This window comes from Pezoporus wallicus, unplaced genomic scaffold (genome assembly GCF_028554395.1).
Source record: "Pezoporus wallicus isolate ANWC-B61680 ecotype Strahan unplaced genomic scaffold, APGP_CSIRO_Pwel_v1 scaffold_2584, whole genome shotgun sequence".
Classification (NCBI taxonomy): Eukaryota; Metazoa; Chordata; class Aves; order Psittaciformes; family Psittacidae; genus Pezoporus; species Pezoporus wallicus.
The window spans coordinates 6,082,065-6,101,067 of record NW_026642851.1 but is presented as its reverse complement, the minus strand read 5'-3'; the positions used below and the strand labels follow the sequence as shown (position 1 = coordinate 6,101,067).

The following is a 19,003-nucleotide window of genomic DNA, read 5'->3' as shown; positions in this document are numbered from 1 at the left end:
TTGATTTTCTAGATCACGCTCACTAGAGACATTTGATGTCACTAATGGAGGGGCAGTTGTTGGGTCTTTCAATGTTAATACAATGGTGACATTTAAATGTTTTTGTAATGAACACAAAAGATTTATTAAGAGATCTTATATCACTTCACTGGGTCCTTTCTACTCTTCTGCTGGCTGATGTGATGTGTGACTGGCATACAGCTGGACAGCTTTCTGTCCAGCACCTACACATACTCACTGCTGCCTATTCTGACCTTTGTAGCTTTGATTCCTCCTTAATGTGCACTCATCAGCACTATTCCTGGAAGACTTAACTCAGATCCTAAATATACAGCTGCTGATAGATGATTGCTAAGCATTTGTATGAGTAGAAGAGATGTATAACTAAACTCCAGCTTTTCGGTCTGAAGCAGGCTTCCCTAGAAATGGAAATCGACCAGATGGACACTGTGCTTTGGGACTTTTGTAGGATCTGGGAGTAATGAAATTGTTCCATGAATTCTCTAGCAGCAGCACTGACAAGTATGACTGTATGTCACATTCCTGACACCAGTGCCTGTGGGTAGGTGGCCTGTGTTGGCTGGTTTGGGTTTTGATGAAGCCTGCTGTATTGAAGCTTCATTGCTCTTTGTGCCTAAAATGACAAGATTGAAGCTAATCTGCCTGTGAGCTTCAGTTTTGTCTCTGTTGCCCAAAGGAATCCATTAAACAGCTACAAATATAAGTCTGCTATAGTTGACCATTTCTTGACTAGTGCAAGGACAATGCCTACATCTGCAGGTGGGCACGCAGGTGCTACTGTGATCCAGTAAGCGTAGAGATGGCTGGCAACCATCTGCTTGACAATCTTTTGACTAGTGGGGAGGGCTGTCCTAAAACCAGTGAGTGGGTTGCCAGACATGAACTGCTTAAAGAATTTGTTTAAGAGGATTCTGCTGTTTGCTGCTCTGTATCCCTGACCAAGGTATTCGCCTTAAGTTTGGGGTTTTCTTTCTTTACCATTTCAAATTTATTTGCTATGCTTTTAGTTCTTTGCAACCTTACTTATTCATCAGCACAAATGCCCACCTTGTTTGTTTGAACTTCCCTGCCTTCAGAATTGGCATGCCTCTAAGTTGCTTACCTCCTAACCTTGACTCATCCAGTTCCCAACACCTGTCTCTGATCTGCTGATAGAGAATCTAACATAAATCAACTTACTGGGGAAAATTGGTTCATGTCATAGTGCAAGATCAAAGCTTCTGCCTGGCAGCAAACAGCTTCCCCTGCCAAACTGCAGCTGTTTGGTGGAGTTCTATGCACCTTACCACATACATACTTTCTTTCTTTTGTTATAAAATTACACATTCACAGCATGATTGATAAAGTCTGCCCAAAACAGATGATAACTCAGATTTAGTGGGGGAAAAAACCTCAAATGTGGTTAACCATTTTCAGGAGCTGCTCTACATTGTCATCTCCTTTCCTGTAGCTGTCTACATAGGTCTGGGCTAACAACCACACACACAAATGTTTGAAAAGTGCTAGAAAAAAGAGATTCCTGGTGTGCCTTTGCCACAGTGTGTTTCAGTGATCAATAAGATTTCCAAACTTCTTTCACTCTCACATTGTTTTCCCAAGAATATCCTGTCTATCAGTTCTTCAGGTTTTAAAATCTGCTTTTTCTCAAAATTATTCTCCTGATTTCACTTTTTTCCTCATCTCTGAATAGTTCTACCACTTCCTGTTTTCTTCCAAGCCAAATAACTTTCCAGTTTTAATAGGAAGTCAAAATCAGTACTAAAGTAGCTTTGCACCCTGCTATTCCTCCCTGTCCCATTAACACTCTCTACTCTCTGAAATAAGAAGCTGTCTTGTAATAAAAGTTCCCCAGTAATCATAAAACCTGCTCACCTGGATGCATTTAGCTTTTGCTTAGAAACACACTCATCCCTTTTTGAGGGCAGAGAATTGTAGGAACATTCTAAGAGATCTTTCCCATTACAGCACCTTTGCCACTAACTTTATATTTGTACCATCACTTCTTGACTATTTCTCTTGCGCATTTTTTCTGAAGCATATTTGTTCTTGTAAATCACAGCAGCTCTCTTCCTTCCCTTCCCTTTGCCAATGCCTCCTAAACAAGCTGTCCCTTCCATGTCAGTATCCCAGAACTGCCATATGTTTCAACAAGACTGTGCAACAATAGTTAAATAAAAATTTTGTGTGTGAAATCCTCAAGTTCTCCATGTGGCTTCTGCGTGCTCAAGTGTTTGGCATATTCTTCTTTTATCCTTCTCCTTGTTTCTTTATGACACTTACACTCATTCTCTCTTCCCTATCAGGTTCTATTCCATTTGCAAACATCCAGAATCAAAATTTAAATTGTTCTTAAAGATATTTTCTAGAAATGTTTAATGGAAATAGAAGTCATCATTTTGGACACAAGGAAAATCTTTACATTTAAATGGCTTCTATTGAAAATACGTACGTAGAGAAAAATGAGCATGTCTGCTTTCTTGAATTATGGCATCTTTCTTTAACGTGGACCAGATTTTTGTGATCTATGATTATATTCTGCCACAGCAAGATGTAGCTCTGAGCTGAAAAGGAGGGTACCCTGACAATCTATTTCACTTCCAAGTCTTTATTAGATGCTTTGGGTTTCTCATTTAAATATGAAGAAACATCAAGTATTACCATAATTCTTAAGTCTCTGTCAAAGCCAGTCTCTCTCTTTGCTGGTAGTTATATCTGAGTGGGGATCAGTTTTATTCCCAGAAAATCTGTGTCATGAGGGTGACCAACCGCATAAAAACAGCTTTCTGTTGCTCATAACTCTGGAATGCTGACTGTTAACAATAAATGGAGCTAACGGGGCAGAAGCAAATGATAAGAACAGATTAAAACCCGGGGCTTTATGGCAGTGTCGTGCATCTCTGCTATGCCATCCAACTAAATTTTATCTCTGGATCAGGTACTCTGGTCAGAGTAAATGTTTTTATTCTTATTTTTATCTGTTTGCAGCTCAGACATCCTGTGATTCTTCGTGAACCACACCCTGGAATTCATTCTTTCCATCCATTCTCTTTCCCTCTGCTTTTTTTCATGTGGTAACTATTGGTTTTCCTCTTTGTAGCCAAAAGTAACATTTTATTGGTTTTTGTCATGGAAACACTCTAACTTGTTTTTGTTCCAGACCTTGTGAAAGCATCTGATTAATTGAACTGGCATAAGGGAAAAAAAGGAAAATACACTCTTAACTGTAGAGATCATGCCTTTGACTGAGCTTTTTATTTTGAAACTGTGCAGAAGGCCATTGCTGCACAGTTAACAATGCAAAAGAGACCCACAAACCTCAGATTTCTATCAGTATTTCTTTCCCATCTCTAATTGTCTTCCAATAGGTCAACTATAAGTGTTCATTTCTGAGGTAATACTAGAAGTCAGAAGTGTTTATGTCAGGGCTGGGTTTGGTCTCCTTGCCCATGGTGCGCAGATGTCCCCAGGGAGGCACCAGGGATGATATGAGAGGCTGGTCCATGGTGCTTATTAGATGCATATTAGGAATTCCTGCTGTTTCCTCTGCCACATTGCTTCTCTGGGCTGGTTTAGGTGATTAAGAGCATGTGTTCCTGCTAGATCTCATGCTGTGGCTCTGACTCAGGGACTATACCACAAACACATTTTAAAATTCACATTTTGAACAGACTTCTGACAAATGCAGCTGTCACTGAGCCCCACAAGCAGTCAAGCAGTAAGATTTTTCTGAAGGCACTGAGCTTGCAGCAGGCAAACATGCTTCTTCCCCAGACTGTGACTGCTTCATTACAGATTCTTAGTCTGAGCTGTGATTTCCTCCATACTGACTTCTCTTGAATGCCTCGAGATGATCCATTAGACATATGAACCATTATCCATTCAAGTCATGCAGTCTCCCTACAGAATGCAAAAAAGTGCTGTCTCAGTCAAAACAAAAATCTTTAAGCTATTAAGCCTGTGTAATCAGCCACTAAAGCAGAACACAGTCTTCTGAGCATCTAACACACTGTGACATTCATAAAAGTTTAATTCCTCCTTCTTTCTTCTGGGGATGCAAGCTTCAGCTTCTGAGGTCTCACATTACTCTGGAGTCATTGAGTAGTTTTCCTAGTTAAAGAAAAATTCTTTCCATTATACCTGTAACGGCAGAGCAGTGTCAGGCACCATGAGCAGTTAAGTGAGCACACAATCAAGTTGCGTAGCAATGCAGTACACGTAGCCCTGGAGGTGGTGGGACTAGCTCAGCTATTTGTAGGACTTGCACAGATATTTAGCTTGGACAGAACACAAACTTCTTCTGCGGTTAAAAAGTATACGGCAGAGCTTATTAAAATATTGAGTTTCCCCTCATCTAGAAATGATCAGAGGCAAAAGGGCCATATAGGAGGCTGGTTCTTACAGTACTATCATTTCTGAGGGAGATTGCTGGTTTTGACCTTTTTGATGTTTAACAGACTAATAAAATACTGGAGAAGGCTCGAGATGCCACTGGTGGGAAAACCCTGATGGGATTTCTTGCGTTATCTTCCTATTCCCTGCTTTTGTTGTTAGAACTTTCCACTCTCTAGTTTAGCTTTAGGATTTATACATAACATATGCTGATAAAATGAGAATCTATCACTAGTTAAGTTGCTGAAAGACAATAGCACACTCTTTATTCAGGGCATCTCTTTCATAGTTTTCTCATATGAGCTTACTGTGAAGCTGACTTTTGCAGCTGCTGTCCTACCGGGAACACACCAATGGAAGGCGGGAGACTCTTAATATCGGGTTGCCTTTCATTAGCATGCAAGAAGCCAAAAAATTCATCCACTGAAGGCAATAGGCACCAAAATCACTGGATTTGAAAATTGCACTGAGCAGGTGTGTTTTCTTCAGCTTTGAGGAGGAAGATTAAGGAAGATGAGGCAGTTCCACCAGTTATAAATGGGCTTAAACTAGAATCCCACACCCCGTCTGGAAAACAAGAAACAGGATTAACTAGGCTTTAGCACTGCCACCTAATTCACTTCAACTGGTTTTAAAATGCATTATAAACTACACGATATTGCTGGTGATGTTTGAGAGAGCGGTGGTTTTCTGGTTTATAACTGCCTGAGGCACAGTCTTCTGAGTAGGAAATAATTACTCTTAAAAGTCTTCTCTGGCAAATATGTATGATATACATCCTTGTTTCCCAAGAGTATTATCAAAATATTTAATTATATGTATTTATAATACACATGTATTATTTACTTCACCAAAATCCCATAGTTCAGATGTTGATTCTGCCATTGAAGTCAATAAAATTGCAATGTTTTTTGTTTCATCTGAAAAAGTTATAAAATCTAGCCTCAATTTAAAAATCAGTCTTAGCTGTGCCTTTAAACGTAAAGGGTGCAAAATATCAGCACATGCTGATACAGTTTGTTTGCAGAAGCACACAAAAAGTCTTGCTTTATACCGCCACAGAAACAAGGTGCCAACCCTGCAAGAATGGAGCAAAAAGAATGTGACAAAGTCCCCATAGCAGAAAATTCTTATTTAATGCATGGTTGTTTTGAAATCATCTAGAATTTCATACTTGTGCCAGGTAGTTCAGGTACCAAGTAAACCCACAGAGAAAATTACTAGCTACTTTACATTTCAAAATGTGGAATCACTTTCAGTATTTAGATTATTTTTTTCTCCTATCTAAACTGTTCTCATGTATCCTGCATGGCAGGTGGTGTCTGACAAACTTTGACTGTGTTTCTTCCATTCATTTATAGGTTTATGGTGGCTCTGATTTTCTCTCGCCTAGACTGGCCCAGCTGTGTGTTCCGCGATCAGCACAGAACCCATTGCGGGTCTCTACTACTGGCAATTCAGCCACTGTCCATTTCAAGACAGATCTATCAGTGACAGAGAAAGGCTTTAATGCCTCCTGGCAAGAAAATCCCGGTGGTGAGTATGCTGATTAATACAATGAGAAATTCAAGAAGTCTGATAATCAAGGATCAGCCATGCTGGCGTTTAAAGTAGGCAAACAGCATAGGGCTGAAAGCTGAAGGAGAGTTTGGGTTTTACTGGATTTGGTAACACTAAGAGATGCTGACAAACACACAGAGGAGAAAATTGTCTGACTAGCTCAGATCTAGGCCTGTTTATGTATTTTGTAACAGTCTACCTTGGTGTTGTTTCTTCTTTACATAATTAATCAAGACATTCCTGTAATCAGAAAAGAACTTCTGCATGCCAGCAGTTCTTCCCACCCACTCACCCACACAGATTCCTTTATTAGCTGAATGCTCTTGGTTTTAAACTGTGAAGTGAAAAATATCTGGGAGCGTGGCTTAACTGGGAGAACTCGGCAGACTCCAAAAATATTTGGAGTGATTAGTAAATACCTGACCTCTATAAGGTCCATCCCACATGTGATTATTTGTTCAAAGCTGTACTGGTAATCAGTAAAAGAGGAGACAGGATTAAAAGGCCTGACCACATATCTCTCTACATGGGAGTTCTTACGAGAAGGCCAATTATCAGAAAATAATTGCAATTAAAAGTAAGTAGAGGCAGATTTTAATTCTTGCAGTTTTGCTTGATTAAGCACACTGATTCATCAGTTTGTCAAGGTTTATACATCTCCTTTCTCACAAGTTTTATGAGAAAGGCACAAGATTTTGTTTTGAATAAAAGAGTTCTACAATGGTCTTTTGAATTAATCCCCTTCTGGCTTATGTTTTCTACTTAGGCCCCCTGAAGCTTTCTCATCCCTTCATGGCACCTTGCCTGTTGTACTCCAACCCCTCTCTAGCCTCTAAAATACTCACTGACCAGAATGAAATAACAGTATAGGATTTATCCTTCCAGCAGACTGCTTCCATCTACAGCAGTCCCAATATCCTTCCCTCACCCTCCTCCATCCCCTTCCAACATACAAAATTCCATTTGTTTGGTTTAGTCCTATTGAAAGCCCTGGCACTTCCCACACAGTATCTATCCTTCCAGGCTATTTAGATATTCATGAGCACTGGAGCGATTCTGGTCAGAAATACCTGAGGGTGGAGTCCTTGGGAAGCCCTCAGCTGTGTGGATAGAGAAGTGGAAACTCGAGGCTTGCCATTATTTTCTGCTCACGCAGAAAATGGAACTCCTGGATGCCTTGGTATTTTCAGAAATGTTTTTTTCAGCCCTATGCTCAGCTAGGCATAGTCATCGCTTTCTCAGTATGCTAGGTCTGTCACATTCATATGGATGGTATTTTTGATTACTTTTACAATATCTAGGATAGAGGAATACCAGCACAAATGCTTCAGCCTTTACGACATCTACTACTGGACTGGGACTAGAAAGAAATGTTATTCACAAGCATTGTTATTGTATATTCACAAATAATGATAAAGTTATACTTTTCTGATAGTCATTTCCATTGAATTTTGTGGACAGGACACTTGAACAGTTGGATCACTCATCTTGCAAAAGTTTAATGTAAAAAAATATAAAGATAGAAGTGTTTGTAGCTTAAAAATAGATGTGGAATCTCACTGAGAGCAGAAGTGTTTGTGATTAAAATTGATTATGTTTTTTTCAGGCTGTGGTGGTATTTTCCAAGCTACGAGTGGGGAAATCCATTCTCCAAACTATCCTCAACATTATGGTAACAACGCAGACTGTTCTTGGCTTATCCAAGTTGACTCCAGCCACCGAGTCCTACTGAATTTCACGGATTTTGACATTGAAGATCGCCATTCCTGTTACTATGACAATGTTGCAGTAAGTAACAATAGATATTTCAAAAGCTTCCTTAATGAGTCTGGTGAAATGCTTGCAAAAGAGGAAGCTTACTATGCAACCTAGGCTGCAGATAGTTTCAGACTGCTAGTTGCATGGTCGTATTTATTCACTGATGATCTAAGGCTTAAATTTACAGCTAAATAGTTATTATCTAGCTCCCTTTGCTTCGCCATTGAAACAGGCTTCACAAATGTATTTCTGTGTTCTTTCAAGTTCCCACTTATATGTGGAAGGATCTTGAAAGCAGTGCATATTGCACCCTGGCACATTTTTCCTTTTGGTGGTATGAGTTGTGTTTAGTACTGCAGGAATAGCCTCATACATAGATGGCTGGGTTTATGACCTTCTTTCTCATTTTAGTTCAGTTTATGACTGCTTGCTCCAAGCCATAGCCTGGACTGCCACATATATGATAGATTGCACAGTCTTACAAACTCAGGACAGAGGGAGATCTGCATCCAGAGGGAATTGTGGCTGGCTGGTTTTCTTTATGTATTGTACTATCTCTTTATGTATATGTACTGTGTATTCAGGTGCTCCTCAACTGTCTGTTTAATTGCTTCATTAGAGCCACTGCTCTGTTAAAAGCTTCACATTGCTGTTGTTTTGTGAGCTTTTGTTGATGTCACAGAAATTCAACTTGCTGCTCAATCAGTGCACAACAATGAAGAACTCCCCACATCTCCACTTGGCCTTTTTGGGAACAGAGACATGAAATCCTGACCTTTGATGTCAGATTGCACTTCACTCAGGACAAAGGCATGTGTGATCAGTACCAGTCAGATAAAGCACAGTGGCTGTAGCCCCAGATCCAGCTTCCCTCTCCTTGGTAAACTGTCATTCACAGAGAACTCAATTTGGCAGGAACTGAAACTCTTTTGAAAAGAACATCAGTTTTAACAGCATTGCCCCCTAAAGCTTTTATGTACTGAACCAGAAAAAAGGAAACGTGTCCCTGTTTTGCTGAGCAGAACTGAAGATTTCATTTGGCCACAAAGCATCCTTGTACAATGACTGTTCATTATTTTTCTGATTCTGAAGCATAGGCAAATATGGGTCTATCTTTTTTTTTAAATTGTTTAACTACAGCAGGGAGGGTCGTTGCAAGTGCAAATCTATTGGAAAAGCTTCCAAGGCTTCTATGATAGAACACAGGAGTAGGAAATCACATTGCCTGACAGAAACACAGGCCATCTGAAATACCAGCACTGGTATAAATGCCAAAAAGAATTCAGAAATTAAGGGCTAAATTCTGATAAGACTTAATAAACAAGGTTCTCTTTTAAACTTGATGCCAATGGATGTATACATCTATCTAAAAACTTTGCAGACCATTCAACTCCATAAGCTACATGCAGTTACAGGCGTAACTCCCATTACCTTTATGCACCAGATACAGGTGCTGAGTTTTTAAGCCTTGAAAGGCATCAGTCCTCAGCTGTCAGAGGAGATGGCTGTTGCGGAGCTCTTTGCCTGAGTGGAGTTTACAGACCATTGCAGTGCAGTGACACCCCTTGTCCTCTATTGCCATATGAGTATCTGTTGTTTGCTTCTGCTTTTCGATTTCTTGGGGGTGGTACAGGAAGAAGTTGCCCATCAACTCCAGATGTGCAAATACAACTGAAGAACAATGTGTGCAGGGAGAGAGATTTAAATTTAATGCAGGCATCAATCACTGCCCCTCGAGTGGAAGGTGGTTTGAAAACTGGTGACAGAGAATGCTGATTTGAAGCCAAGAGATAGCAAAGGGCTCTGAGACTCTGTGTTTGAGATAAAGAAGAGCTTTTTAGTGCTAATATAGAGGAATCAGGAGGGCAAGAAAGGAGTGGATGGGGTTTCTTTCTCTACCTGGTATGCCAGTAAGCACAAAACCACTTGTTACCAACACCTGGAAGTGATTTGTGTTCATCTTATTCCAAGGCTTCCTATATGCCTCACTCCCAGGAGAACAGAGTGAGTGGCACAGAGTGCCTGGAAATATGTAAGTAGAAGCCTGTTTGGTGAATGGTCTGGGAATTGCATTCCAAAAGATGTGTAAATGGAAAAAATGGGCTAAGGAAGCAGCTGGGAGTAACACAGTGGTTCCATCCTTTTCTGTTTCTCAAATTTTTACTCAAATTTTTATGGAGTTTATTTGCTCTGTGAGTTCTCTTGAGGCTTCCCTCCACCCTTGAGCGTACCAGTGGCTTTTTCCTTCATTCTTCCCTTTTGGGATCCACTCATTCTTCCCTGTTTTATGACCTAGACTATTTTTTTTTTTTAATATATATTTCTACCGTGAATTACTCTCTATGGGGAACGCATGAAAATGTGTGTTTGGTTGGGTTGGGTTTTTTCCTGTAACATTTTCTATTGTGCATTTGTTATGTGAGTAAAATGGAAGGAGGGAAAATAGTCATGTCTGCTGCTTCTTGGCTATGCTGCAACTCCAAAAAGCCTAGTGCATTTTTCAGCTCAGCTCATGATCGTAAGTGAATTTGAGCACAGATGCAGGTTCAGCCAAGTGAATTCCAAGCCTGTAACGGTAAACCACGGTGTAACTGCTCCGAGCTCCCTCTAGAGTAAATGGGTGGAGTGCACAGAGAAGGGTCAAGGCCACCAAAAAGCACTTTCTTCATTCACCTAGCTGCATAAATTTAGTTGATTCTTCAGTTTCTGTGCCTCAGTTCTGTACCTTATCTATTCTTATAAGAGATGAACATGTCTTCATTACTAAATGAGGATACATAGCCTTTGCTTTTTCTGATCTCAAATACAACTCAGTTATTCTGTAGAAAGCATAAGGTCTTCAAGAAGAATTTTGTTGTCACTGTCACCATACATAAGGAATAAAGTTTTAATCTCTCCTTCTGTACCAGCCCATTTCTACCTGGAGAGTGTGTCTTACAACAAACAAATCTGTTTCTTTGAAGGAAAATAGAGGGAAAGAACTAGTGAATGAACTAATTCCTGCATTTTTTTTCCCCCATGTGTTTAACCAGTATAGTATCAGACGCTAAACCAGGAGTACTGGTCAGCAAGAGTTTGTCATATTTAAGGACTCAAGATATGAGCATGTGGCTCAGAAGGCAGTGCTTGTAGCAAGGGAGAAATAGTTTGTTCTTTTCAGTGGCTTTGATTAAGTAAATGTTATTTTTCTTTCCTGTTGCAGTGTAACAAGTAGTGTGCAGGAATATAGAAATGTAAGCCTCTGGGAGCTAGAGAGAAGGTATGACTTCATTTATTCCAGGTGCTGGCAGAGAGGATCTTCCAAGAGAGGACAGCTAGAAAAATGGGGAGTTTTTATAGCTCCGAAGACAAAAACTATCTTCTTTTTGTCATGTGCTTTTGCCAAATGGAGGACACATTTGAACAAGAAGGCAATGGGTCACTCAGTTATGCTTGTTGCGGAAAAGGAAGGGCAAACTGCTTCTCTGCAAAGCGCAAATGAAAACTTGTCTTTTAAGTAAGCAAATGCATCATTTTCCTTTACTCATCCAGCCACAGAAACGCAGTTCTCAGATGTTTCCAAAATCACTTTAAGAAACTGAGGAGAGAGACACAACTCTTTCCTGAGCTAGTGTGTGAATATTGTGGTTTCTGATCTAGATTCAAGACTGAAATCCTCCCTATGAAATAGTTTAAGCTAATAAATAGCAGGTGAGCAAAAATGATGAAGCCATAAAATATCCATGTGTTACTGTTCCTGCTTAACTTTGTAGTTGACATAGCTTCTAAGAGTTGCTGTTGTATCTCACTAATGCTTATGCTGAACTGTTTCTGGAATCCGATTTTTACCAAGTGGAATCGTTTCCAGGTTTCTGAAAGAGGAGACAGTACTATCTTCAGGCAAACTGTGCAGAAACAGCAAATACCTCTGATTTAGAAAATGTTTCTCTGACTTCATGCTCATCTCCCAGTATTACCACAGAAAGACTTCATTATTCCAAAAAGCTCTTGGAATAAAACATCTTCTTAGTCTCCTGTGTTACTCATCCCAGCTGACTGAGAAAGCTCAACTACTAGAGTCTCACCACAGTCCATGTGTCAATGGTCATATCCTCAGCTGTGCAGGGTGGCGCAGATCCAGCAAAACATAAACAAGGAGTTTATGTGTAGCCAGGCACTCTCTCTGCAATCTGTCAATGCAACACTTAGTTCGAGCATTCAGGTAAAATCCTCTCACCACTGTCTAGGGAAAGATAGTACCTAAAATCCTAAGGGTTATTTTGCTAGTCATTATTTCTTTCCACATTCCATGGTTTGTGGTTTTTAACTCCAGTCTGTTGTATATACAGAATATATGTGCAGAGAAAGAATAAACACTGCACACTATGTATTACAGGGCTGATAGTGGCAGGATGCCAAGAGAAGAAGGTTGAATGGATGGATATTTTGGGTCTCTTTACCAGGTACTCATTTTTGCAGACATTGCAGTACACTTAATACTCCATTACAAGGTCCCACACAGGTAGCTAGTGTTATAGGCCCAAGGGCAAATGTTTAATTTATGAATACACCATTGGCCATGTAGAGTATGTCAGCAGATTAAGCAGGGGTTTTGTCCTTTATTTCTCAGCTTTGAGGTTTATTTGAGGCTGGTCACCTTTATCTCAGCTACTGTTTTTTATATATTTATATATAATATATATATAGCAACACTGCACTGCATTATACAGTTTTAATTAGAAATCTTTAATTCATTGATACTGCACTGCTGGAATTTGAGGCATTTTGAAGTAAAAGAAGACAATCTCAATAAGAAGTACATTTCTTCTGAATCAGTGACATTATTTTGCTCAAAGCAGGCTTTTAGATAGCTTTTAACATCCTAGCACCTGAATATCTTCCAGTCCTCCACCCATGTTTTTATCCATATTCTCCTCTAATTTGTTATAGGTACCTGAGTCACAGATTATAGTAAATTGCATGCCTGCTGTAATGTAGGGCGTTAATACTGCAACAGGAACTTAATTCAACTGTTGTTGCTGCCCAGTAGCCCAGAGGTTCTTCCTCTGTGGCTCATGCAGCCGTGCTGATGGCTCCAGTGCTCATCACTTCTGCAACCAGGCACAAGGGCTCTGAGACTGACCAATGCCTTCAAACACAGGAGCAACAAATCATGTCTGCTGGAGTGCTAGGGAAGATTGGTGGGAGACTCTGAGACGTGCTGGTTTTCCCTCTCTGTGGTTTCTGTTATTATAATTTCGATGTTGCTTAAGCTAGAAACTCACTGGTTTTAACTTCACTTTCCTTCTTTTCTTGATTGTGAAACGGGGAGGAAGGAAACAAAATTATCAGCTGTAGGGGGTGGGGGGAAAGAGAAGGAAGGCATTTGTGGTAAAATTAAAAGTGAAGTTTTGCAAACACCTCTACTTCCTTTCTCACTTTTTTTTTTAAACTTTACCCTCTGCTTAAATAACACCTCATGTTTATGTGTGTAATTCAGCACCCTAAAGATATTGTAAAGCATAGATGCATGGGCTCTGATCCTGGATGCTGGGTGCGTGTATCTTTAAACCGTAGTCCTAGTGTCTTCTTTTCATGGTTTTCACTGGTGCACTAGTTTCATGTTAGCAGCATAAAGTGGTCTTTATTGAGGCAAGGTGTAGGGTTTAACTGAATAAAAGCTACATGTAAACTCATGTTAGCCATTAACAGAAAACTATAAACATATGCGGATATCTGGATTGTTAAAGGAGAGTTGCTTTCGTATCAGATACACACAGGAAGATGGTTACCTGGTGCATTTTTGTTACAAAGGCTACAGTAGCTTCAGCCTGTAATACACGTGTTTTTTTGAAATGGCCACAGACTTCAGATAGGCAGTGTACAGTCTGTTTGCACTGCCCATGCCAGAGCTGTATCAGGATCAAAATGTAAAACCAAAAGGGAGGGAAAGAAATAAAAGTCTTCTCAATATTCCTGTTGAAATGAAATACTTCATTTGTTCTTTTCATGACAGGTATTTGATGGTCCCAGCAGTGAAGCACCACTTCTTAGAAAACTCTGTGGAACTCAGCTTCCTCCTCCTATCACATCCTCCAAGAACCTGATGTACATCCGAATGCATTCTGATGCAACCATCCAGCACAGGGGCTTCAGTGCCCGCTTCACTGAAGGTAATTTTGTCATTTACATTAACAGATATTTGTCTACTCACCAGTTTGTTTGTGTTAGTCACAATCTTTTAACACAGCTGATAACGTGAGGTGTTGTTTCTGTGCGTACTGCCTACCAGTGTGTATCTTAAACAGGACTGAAATTTTCCAAATAGCAGATTAAGGAATTTAAAGTCTAAGGATCATCTTAGATTCTTTGACTGAGGAAAAAATGTACTTCTTATAGCGAGGCATCTAGCACAGGTCAGCTGCCTCTTTTTAATACTCTCTAGAGGGTAAGCTATCCATAACTGTCCTGAGACAAATGTGCAACTGGCAGTTTCTATGGACCTAGTGACAAAATAACATTTTATATGTCCATCCATGCACATGAATCTGAAGAGCTATAAAAGAATTCTGTGTGGTGCTGTTGATGAAGTCCATGAATTCCAACCTGCAAGCTGTGCCAAGTATCAACTATTCAATTTGTGAAGGACTAATTGGTATTTTACATGGTTTTGTTTTTAATGAAGAATTGCACCAACTGGGCAAAACTTCCCATGAAATTACATATGATTTTATGATTGGAGATTTTCCTTTTTTTTTTCCACAGTAACTTTGGAAGCACTTTTCCCCTACGATACAGCCACTTAGATTTTGCAGAGACAATCTCTTTCTCTCATTTTCTTAGGATTCTTTTCACTATAAATTAGTACTTTGCCCAGAAATGCTTTTTTCTCTGAAAATATTGTGCAAAAATTAGAATAAAGAAATCAGAAATTTGCATCAGCGAAAACCTCAGGAACCACAGTTATTGAAGTATTAGTTAAGGTTTTTAACTGGGAATTTCTGACTAACAACTATGAATGCTTAATTTTTTAAACGTTCTCAGAGCACATTTACTGGATTAGGCCCTGCACAAAACATGCCTGGTGAGCAAGCTCTTCCTGGCTAGGATGTAAGCAACCCAGCTTTCCTCTTCCTGAGAAAACCCTGCAAGTCCTATCTCCTGCTGGATGTTTTAGGCAACACAGCAGGATAAATGAATCTCAGTCTTTGGTACCTAACTCCCCTCCTTACTGTTTAAAGCAGCTGTGTGTTAAACTCAGATATGGGGGGGTTATGATGAGTCAGTATGGTAAGAAATGAGGCATGGCAGCACTCAGCACTGCTAGCAAAAGTTATGCAGTCAGCCAAGCTCTTGCACGTGTGTAACATTTCACACAATTGCAGTTTTGTTGAAGCAGCTCGCAAGAGGATCATGCCAATGCAATGTGATGCCATCCTTGGGCACTGAAATGTTCTGCAGTTTGGAAAGTTCTGAAGAGTTTCTTATGATTTTTTTTTCTTTTTAGTTGCCAACATAGGCAAATTATCAGAGAAATGGGTGTATGAGTGTATTTATTTCAGCCAAGTTATTATGGTCCCAAGATTGCTCTTCTGGGCTATAAGGAGCTGATAAAGATGAGATCTGTTCCCAGGTCACTCTGGCTTCTCTCACATGGTCAGCCAGGTGTAGCATGGCCTGTGGATCCAGGTCAAGAACGTATACCCAGTGTTGGTGGGTCATTGAGCTAGACCTCAAGTCTCTTCTGATAAATTACTATCATGAATTTGATCCTCATTTCACATTGATTTAGCATGTTACATTTTATGCATTCATCTTCATCACAGAATCTAAGATATGTGTGTATCATACATAAATGTCTCTCTGTGTGTATGTGTTTTGTTCTAAAGCATGCGGAAGTTTCATAGAGTCAGATTCAGTTGGGGGAGCAATTTCCTCTCCTCTGTATCCTTTCAAATACCCAAAAAATCAGAACTGCAGCTGGATTATTCAGGCTCAGGAACCATGTAAGTAAAAACATCTTTTATAGTTAGCTGGGATGACTAACATCCTCACCATTTTTTCTGTAATAACAATACAAAGTCCTCTTTTATTTCTCTAGGAAGTTCTGCATCCTGGTAGCTGGAGAGTGTGGCTCTCCTAATCTGTCCTAAATCAGATTTAACTGTAAAAGATTTAGTGCATAGTGAGGAAAACAGTTTACAACTCTGTCATCTTAGCTGATTTATTGTTACTCAAGTGTTGCAATTATAAATGAGGTGTTGAATATTATGTGAAGTTGGACTTGTCTGTGAGAAAATCTAAGTAAGAGATTTATATATAATTATAGCACTCGTATTTAGCTGACCCTATTTTGGTCTGGATTTCTCAAGCTAGAGTTGTGTTAGATCAAATCTAAGCTGTTAACATAACAACTACAAAAAAATCCCAACGACAACAAAAAGAGAACAAAAGAAAAAAACAAACAACAAAAACCAAACCCAGTTAACTAATGAGAAAAGGTACAGAGGAATTTCAATTTCAAGTACAAATAAAAATTAAACGAACTGATCTTATCTGCACAGATACCCTCTCAGATGTTCCTGTCATTTTATACACAGATTTACGATTGATCATAAAGCACCAGATATTTGCTGTCAGATACTGCTACTACCTTTAATACCCAGTGTTACCTTTACTTTGTATAAGAGTCCTAAAAAATATTTATAGTTGGGTAATAATATCCTGGTAACATAATTAAAAATAAACATTTATTTTAAATAGCAACTACTGAACTTCAGTTGTAGATCTGATATTTACCCATTGTTGTTAAGAACATAGAATGTTCCAGCCACATTTATAAGTTTATTTTGAGAAGTTATATAATGGAAATCAATTTGCCAAAGAAAGCACCAACAGAAAAATCAAGGGATAGACAATACTTCTTTTTCTTTAATTTTTTTTTTAGCATAGTTTCTTATACAAATACATGAAAAGGGCATCAACAAAGCTCTTCCTCACCTACACAACATTTATTTTTAAAGACAATCTTTTCCTGGGTTCAGGTGGAAAACTCATACATAACTGTTGTCTTCCGAATTAAATCAGTATGACCAGAAAAATGCTTTATAAGTAGCAGCCTGTGTATGTAATGGCTTCCCCCACTTACCGCCAGGACCACTACATACCACACGCCACTCACACAGCATTACATACGTACATACATACATACAGTACGTTACACAACCATATGCAATAGATTTAGCCAATGACAAACCACCGCAGAGTTCCTGCTCTGCTTTTACGGAGAAGGCCAGCAAGTCTCCTGCTCTTTGCCACCCACTGTGTTTATCCTTTTAGCTTTGTATCCTGAGGACCTGCATTGATAGCTGTAATTGATTGACCAGACAGGACACAAAGGAGTGCCAAAAAGGCAGACTAGGCAGCTGAATGCCAGTCAGTGGCACCCTGCTGAATGCAGCGCCTGGATCCACGTCTGTCACTTCATTTTGTTCTGGCTAATTAATTGTAGCGAAAGAGAAGCAAAATTATTTGTGTCAAATTCAGGCTTGGCCAATGTGGGAAAAAACTTAGTTATCTTCTAAAGCATGAGATTTTCTGACCTTCTCGAACTGCATAGGAGCTCTATGGCCAGATGAAACTACTGTCACAGCATGGCATTGAGGACAGCCTCTCTTCTTCCAGCTGTGACTTCACCTTTGTTCATACCAGACAAGCAAGAGCAACACGAGAGTCAAAATTACCCTGAGTCAGAAATCCTCTTTTTCAGGATGTAGCCTGCTGTCCAAGGGTGTGGAAAATCCAATTCTGTACAAATATAGCTGAGGGTCGTTAATGATCCTTTAACCAGTCCAGTTGATGCATTTGGAATGTTACAAAACAATGAAAGAACCAGCTCTTTCTAAGCCTGGAGCGGGGCAGTGTCAATTCACATTTTGTCTGGATCTATGGTATAGATCACAAAGGGACAGAAGGTCACGGATACGTAGAAAGAAGTTTTGTTTCTGAATGTGTGTAGATTTTTCCATGTTGTGTTTGCTGACATTTTCAGTACATAATGAACCTGTTTAGATATCGGGAAACTTAGATTCATGTGTATGTGTTAAATCCTATGCTTCTAATGTCAATTGTGCTAGAAAGCACTGAAATAGGAAGAGATTTACTAGGACCTTTTCAGGAAGGATTAATGTACTTCCGTCAGATTCATTCCATGTATCAGAGAATAAACTATTTCATTTGTTTACATGTAACAATTTCTCTGTGAAATGCCAAACTTCTGTTTAAGTTTTTACTCTTTGCTGTTGCCAGTCAGCCACGTCACACTCTCATTCACTGACCTCGATATTGAAAGCAATCGACAAAACTGCACAATGGATTTTGTGGAAATTTTGGATGGGAATAACTACGAGGCTCCTCTTCAAGGTATTGTACCTTTGCCTTGTTTATTTATATATGGAACTACACCCAAGGTGAGCAAGAGAAGCTCTTCTGTGAGTGTCCTCCTGCTTCATGGATTTTCTCTGATAAAGGAAGCTCCTTTATCAGCAGACTGGGAATGGAGGATAAGTCTTCATTATGAAGAGCACTGTCCTCCCAGGTTCTGACTGTACTCCTACTAGCTTGTAGTTTAGGGTTGACTCCAGCTGCCTTTTCCTTCCTCCTCAGCTGAACAATATTGGGAACCGAGCAATTCAGTTTAAACTGAATTCCCAAATAACTGTACAAAAACATAATGTAACCCACACTCATAAGCACAGCTCACAGTAAACGCAGGTAAAGAAAGCTGCAGATTTCTGGGAACAGAAAATGGATTTTCCTCAGCCCCTGGAAAGTCTGATTTTCTGCTTGTTCCTGAGTTTTCTACAGCTTTCTCCTGACATAGCTGTTCAGACGCATCACCTTCAAGCGGCAGGAGTCTCGAGAAGCAAAATTCAGTGCTTATATGCTAGGAAGCCTTGAGAGATCCCTGGCCGCAGGGTAGTCCTGACTCTCCTCACATCCCTGGGGTTGCCTCAAATTCCATCCTGTGAAATTTGGAGTATCTGTGACTTGAGTATGCTTTTCATTACTCTACTTCTGTATATGCTCCTTTGTCAGGAGTCAGGCTGCACTCAATTTGAATGGCTTGTAACTAAGAGCAGAATTGGGTTTTGGTCTCCTGCCTTTGGCTTTGACTTGGGAAGAGGACCAGAATACTAGCTGCTATCTTTCTTTTACTGTCAGATGCCTTTCTGCTAGATCATCACTCATATTTTTAATCCCCATGTTACAATCCATTACAAGAGAACCGGTCTCT

The 19,003-nt window shown here is 39.7% G+C and overlaps 1 protein-coding gene across 2 annotated transcripts in view; it reads left to right on the top strand.

Annotated features, from left to right (window-relative positions):
- Positions 1-19,003, top strand: part of CUBN (cubilin) — a 142,036-nt gene that overhangs the window by 66,259 nt on the left and 56,774 nt on the right. For both annotated transcript variants that reach the window (XM_057432738.1, XM_057432737.1), the window contains exons 30-34: positions 5,772-5,946; positions 7,577-7,758; positions 13,724-13,880; positions 15,597-15,713; positions 18,016-18,129. In XM_057432738.1, the coding sequence (XP_057288721.1) occupies positions 5,772-5,946; positions 7,577-7,758; positions 13,724-13,880; positions 15,597-15,713; positions 18,016-18,129 (745 nt within the window). The remainder of the gene's footprint in view (positions 1-5,771; positions 5,947-7,576; positions 7,759-13,723; positions 13,881-15,596; positions 15,714-18,015; positions 18,130-19,003) is intronic.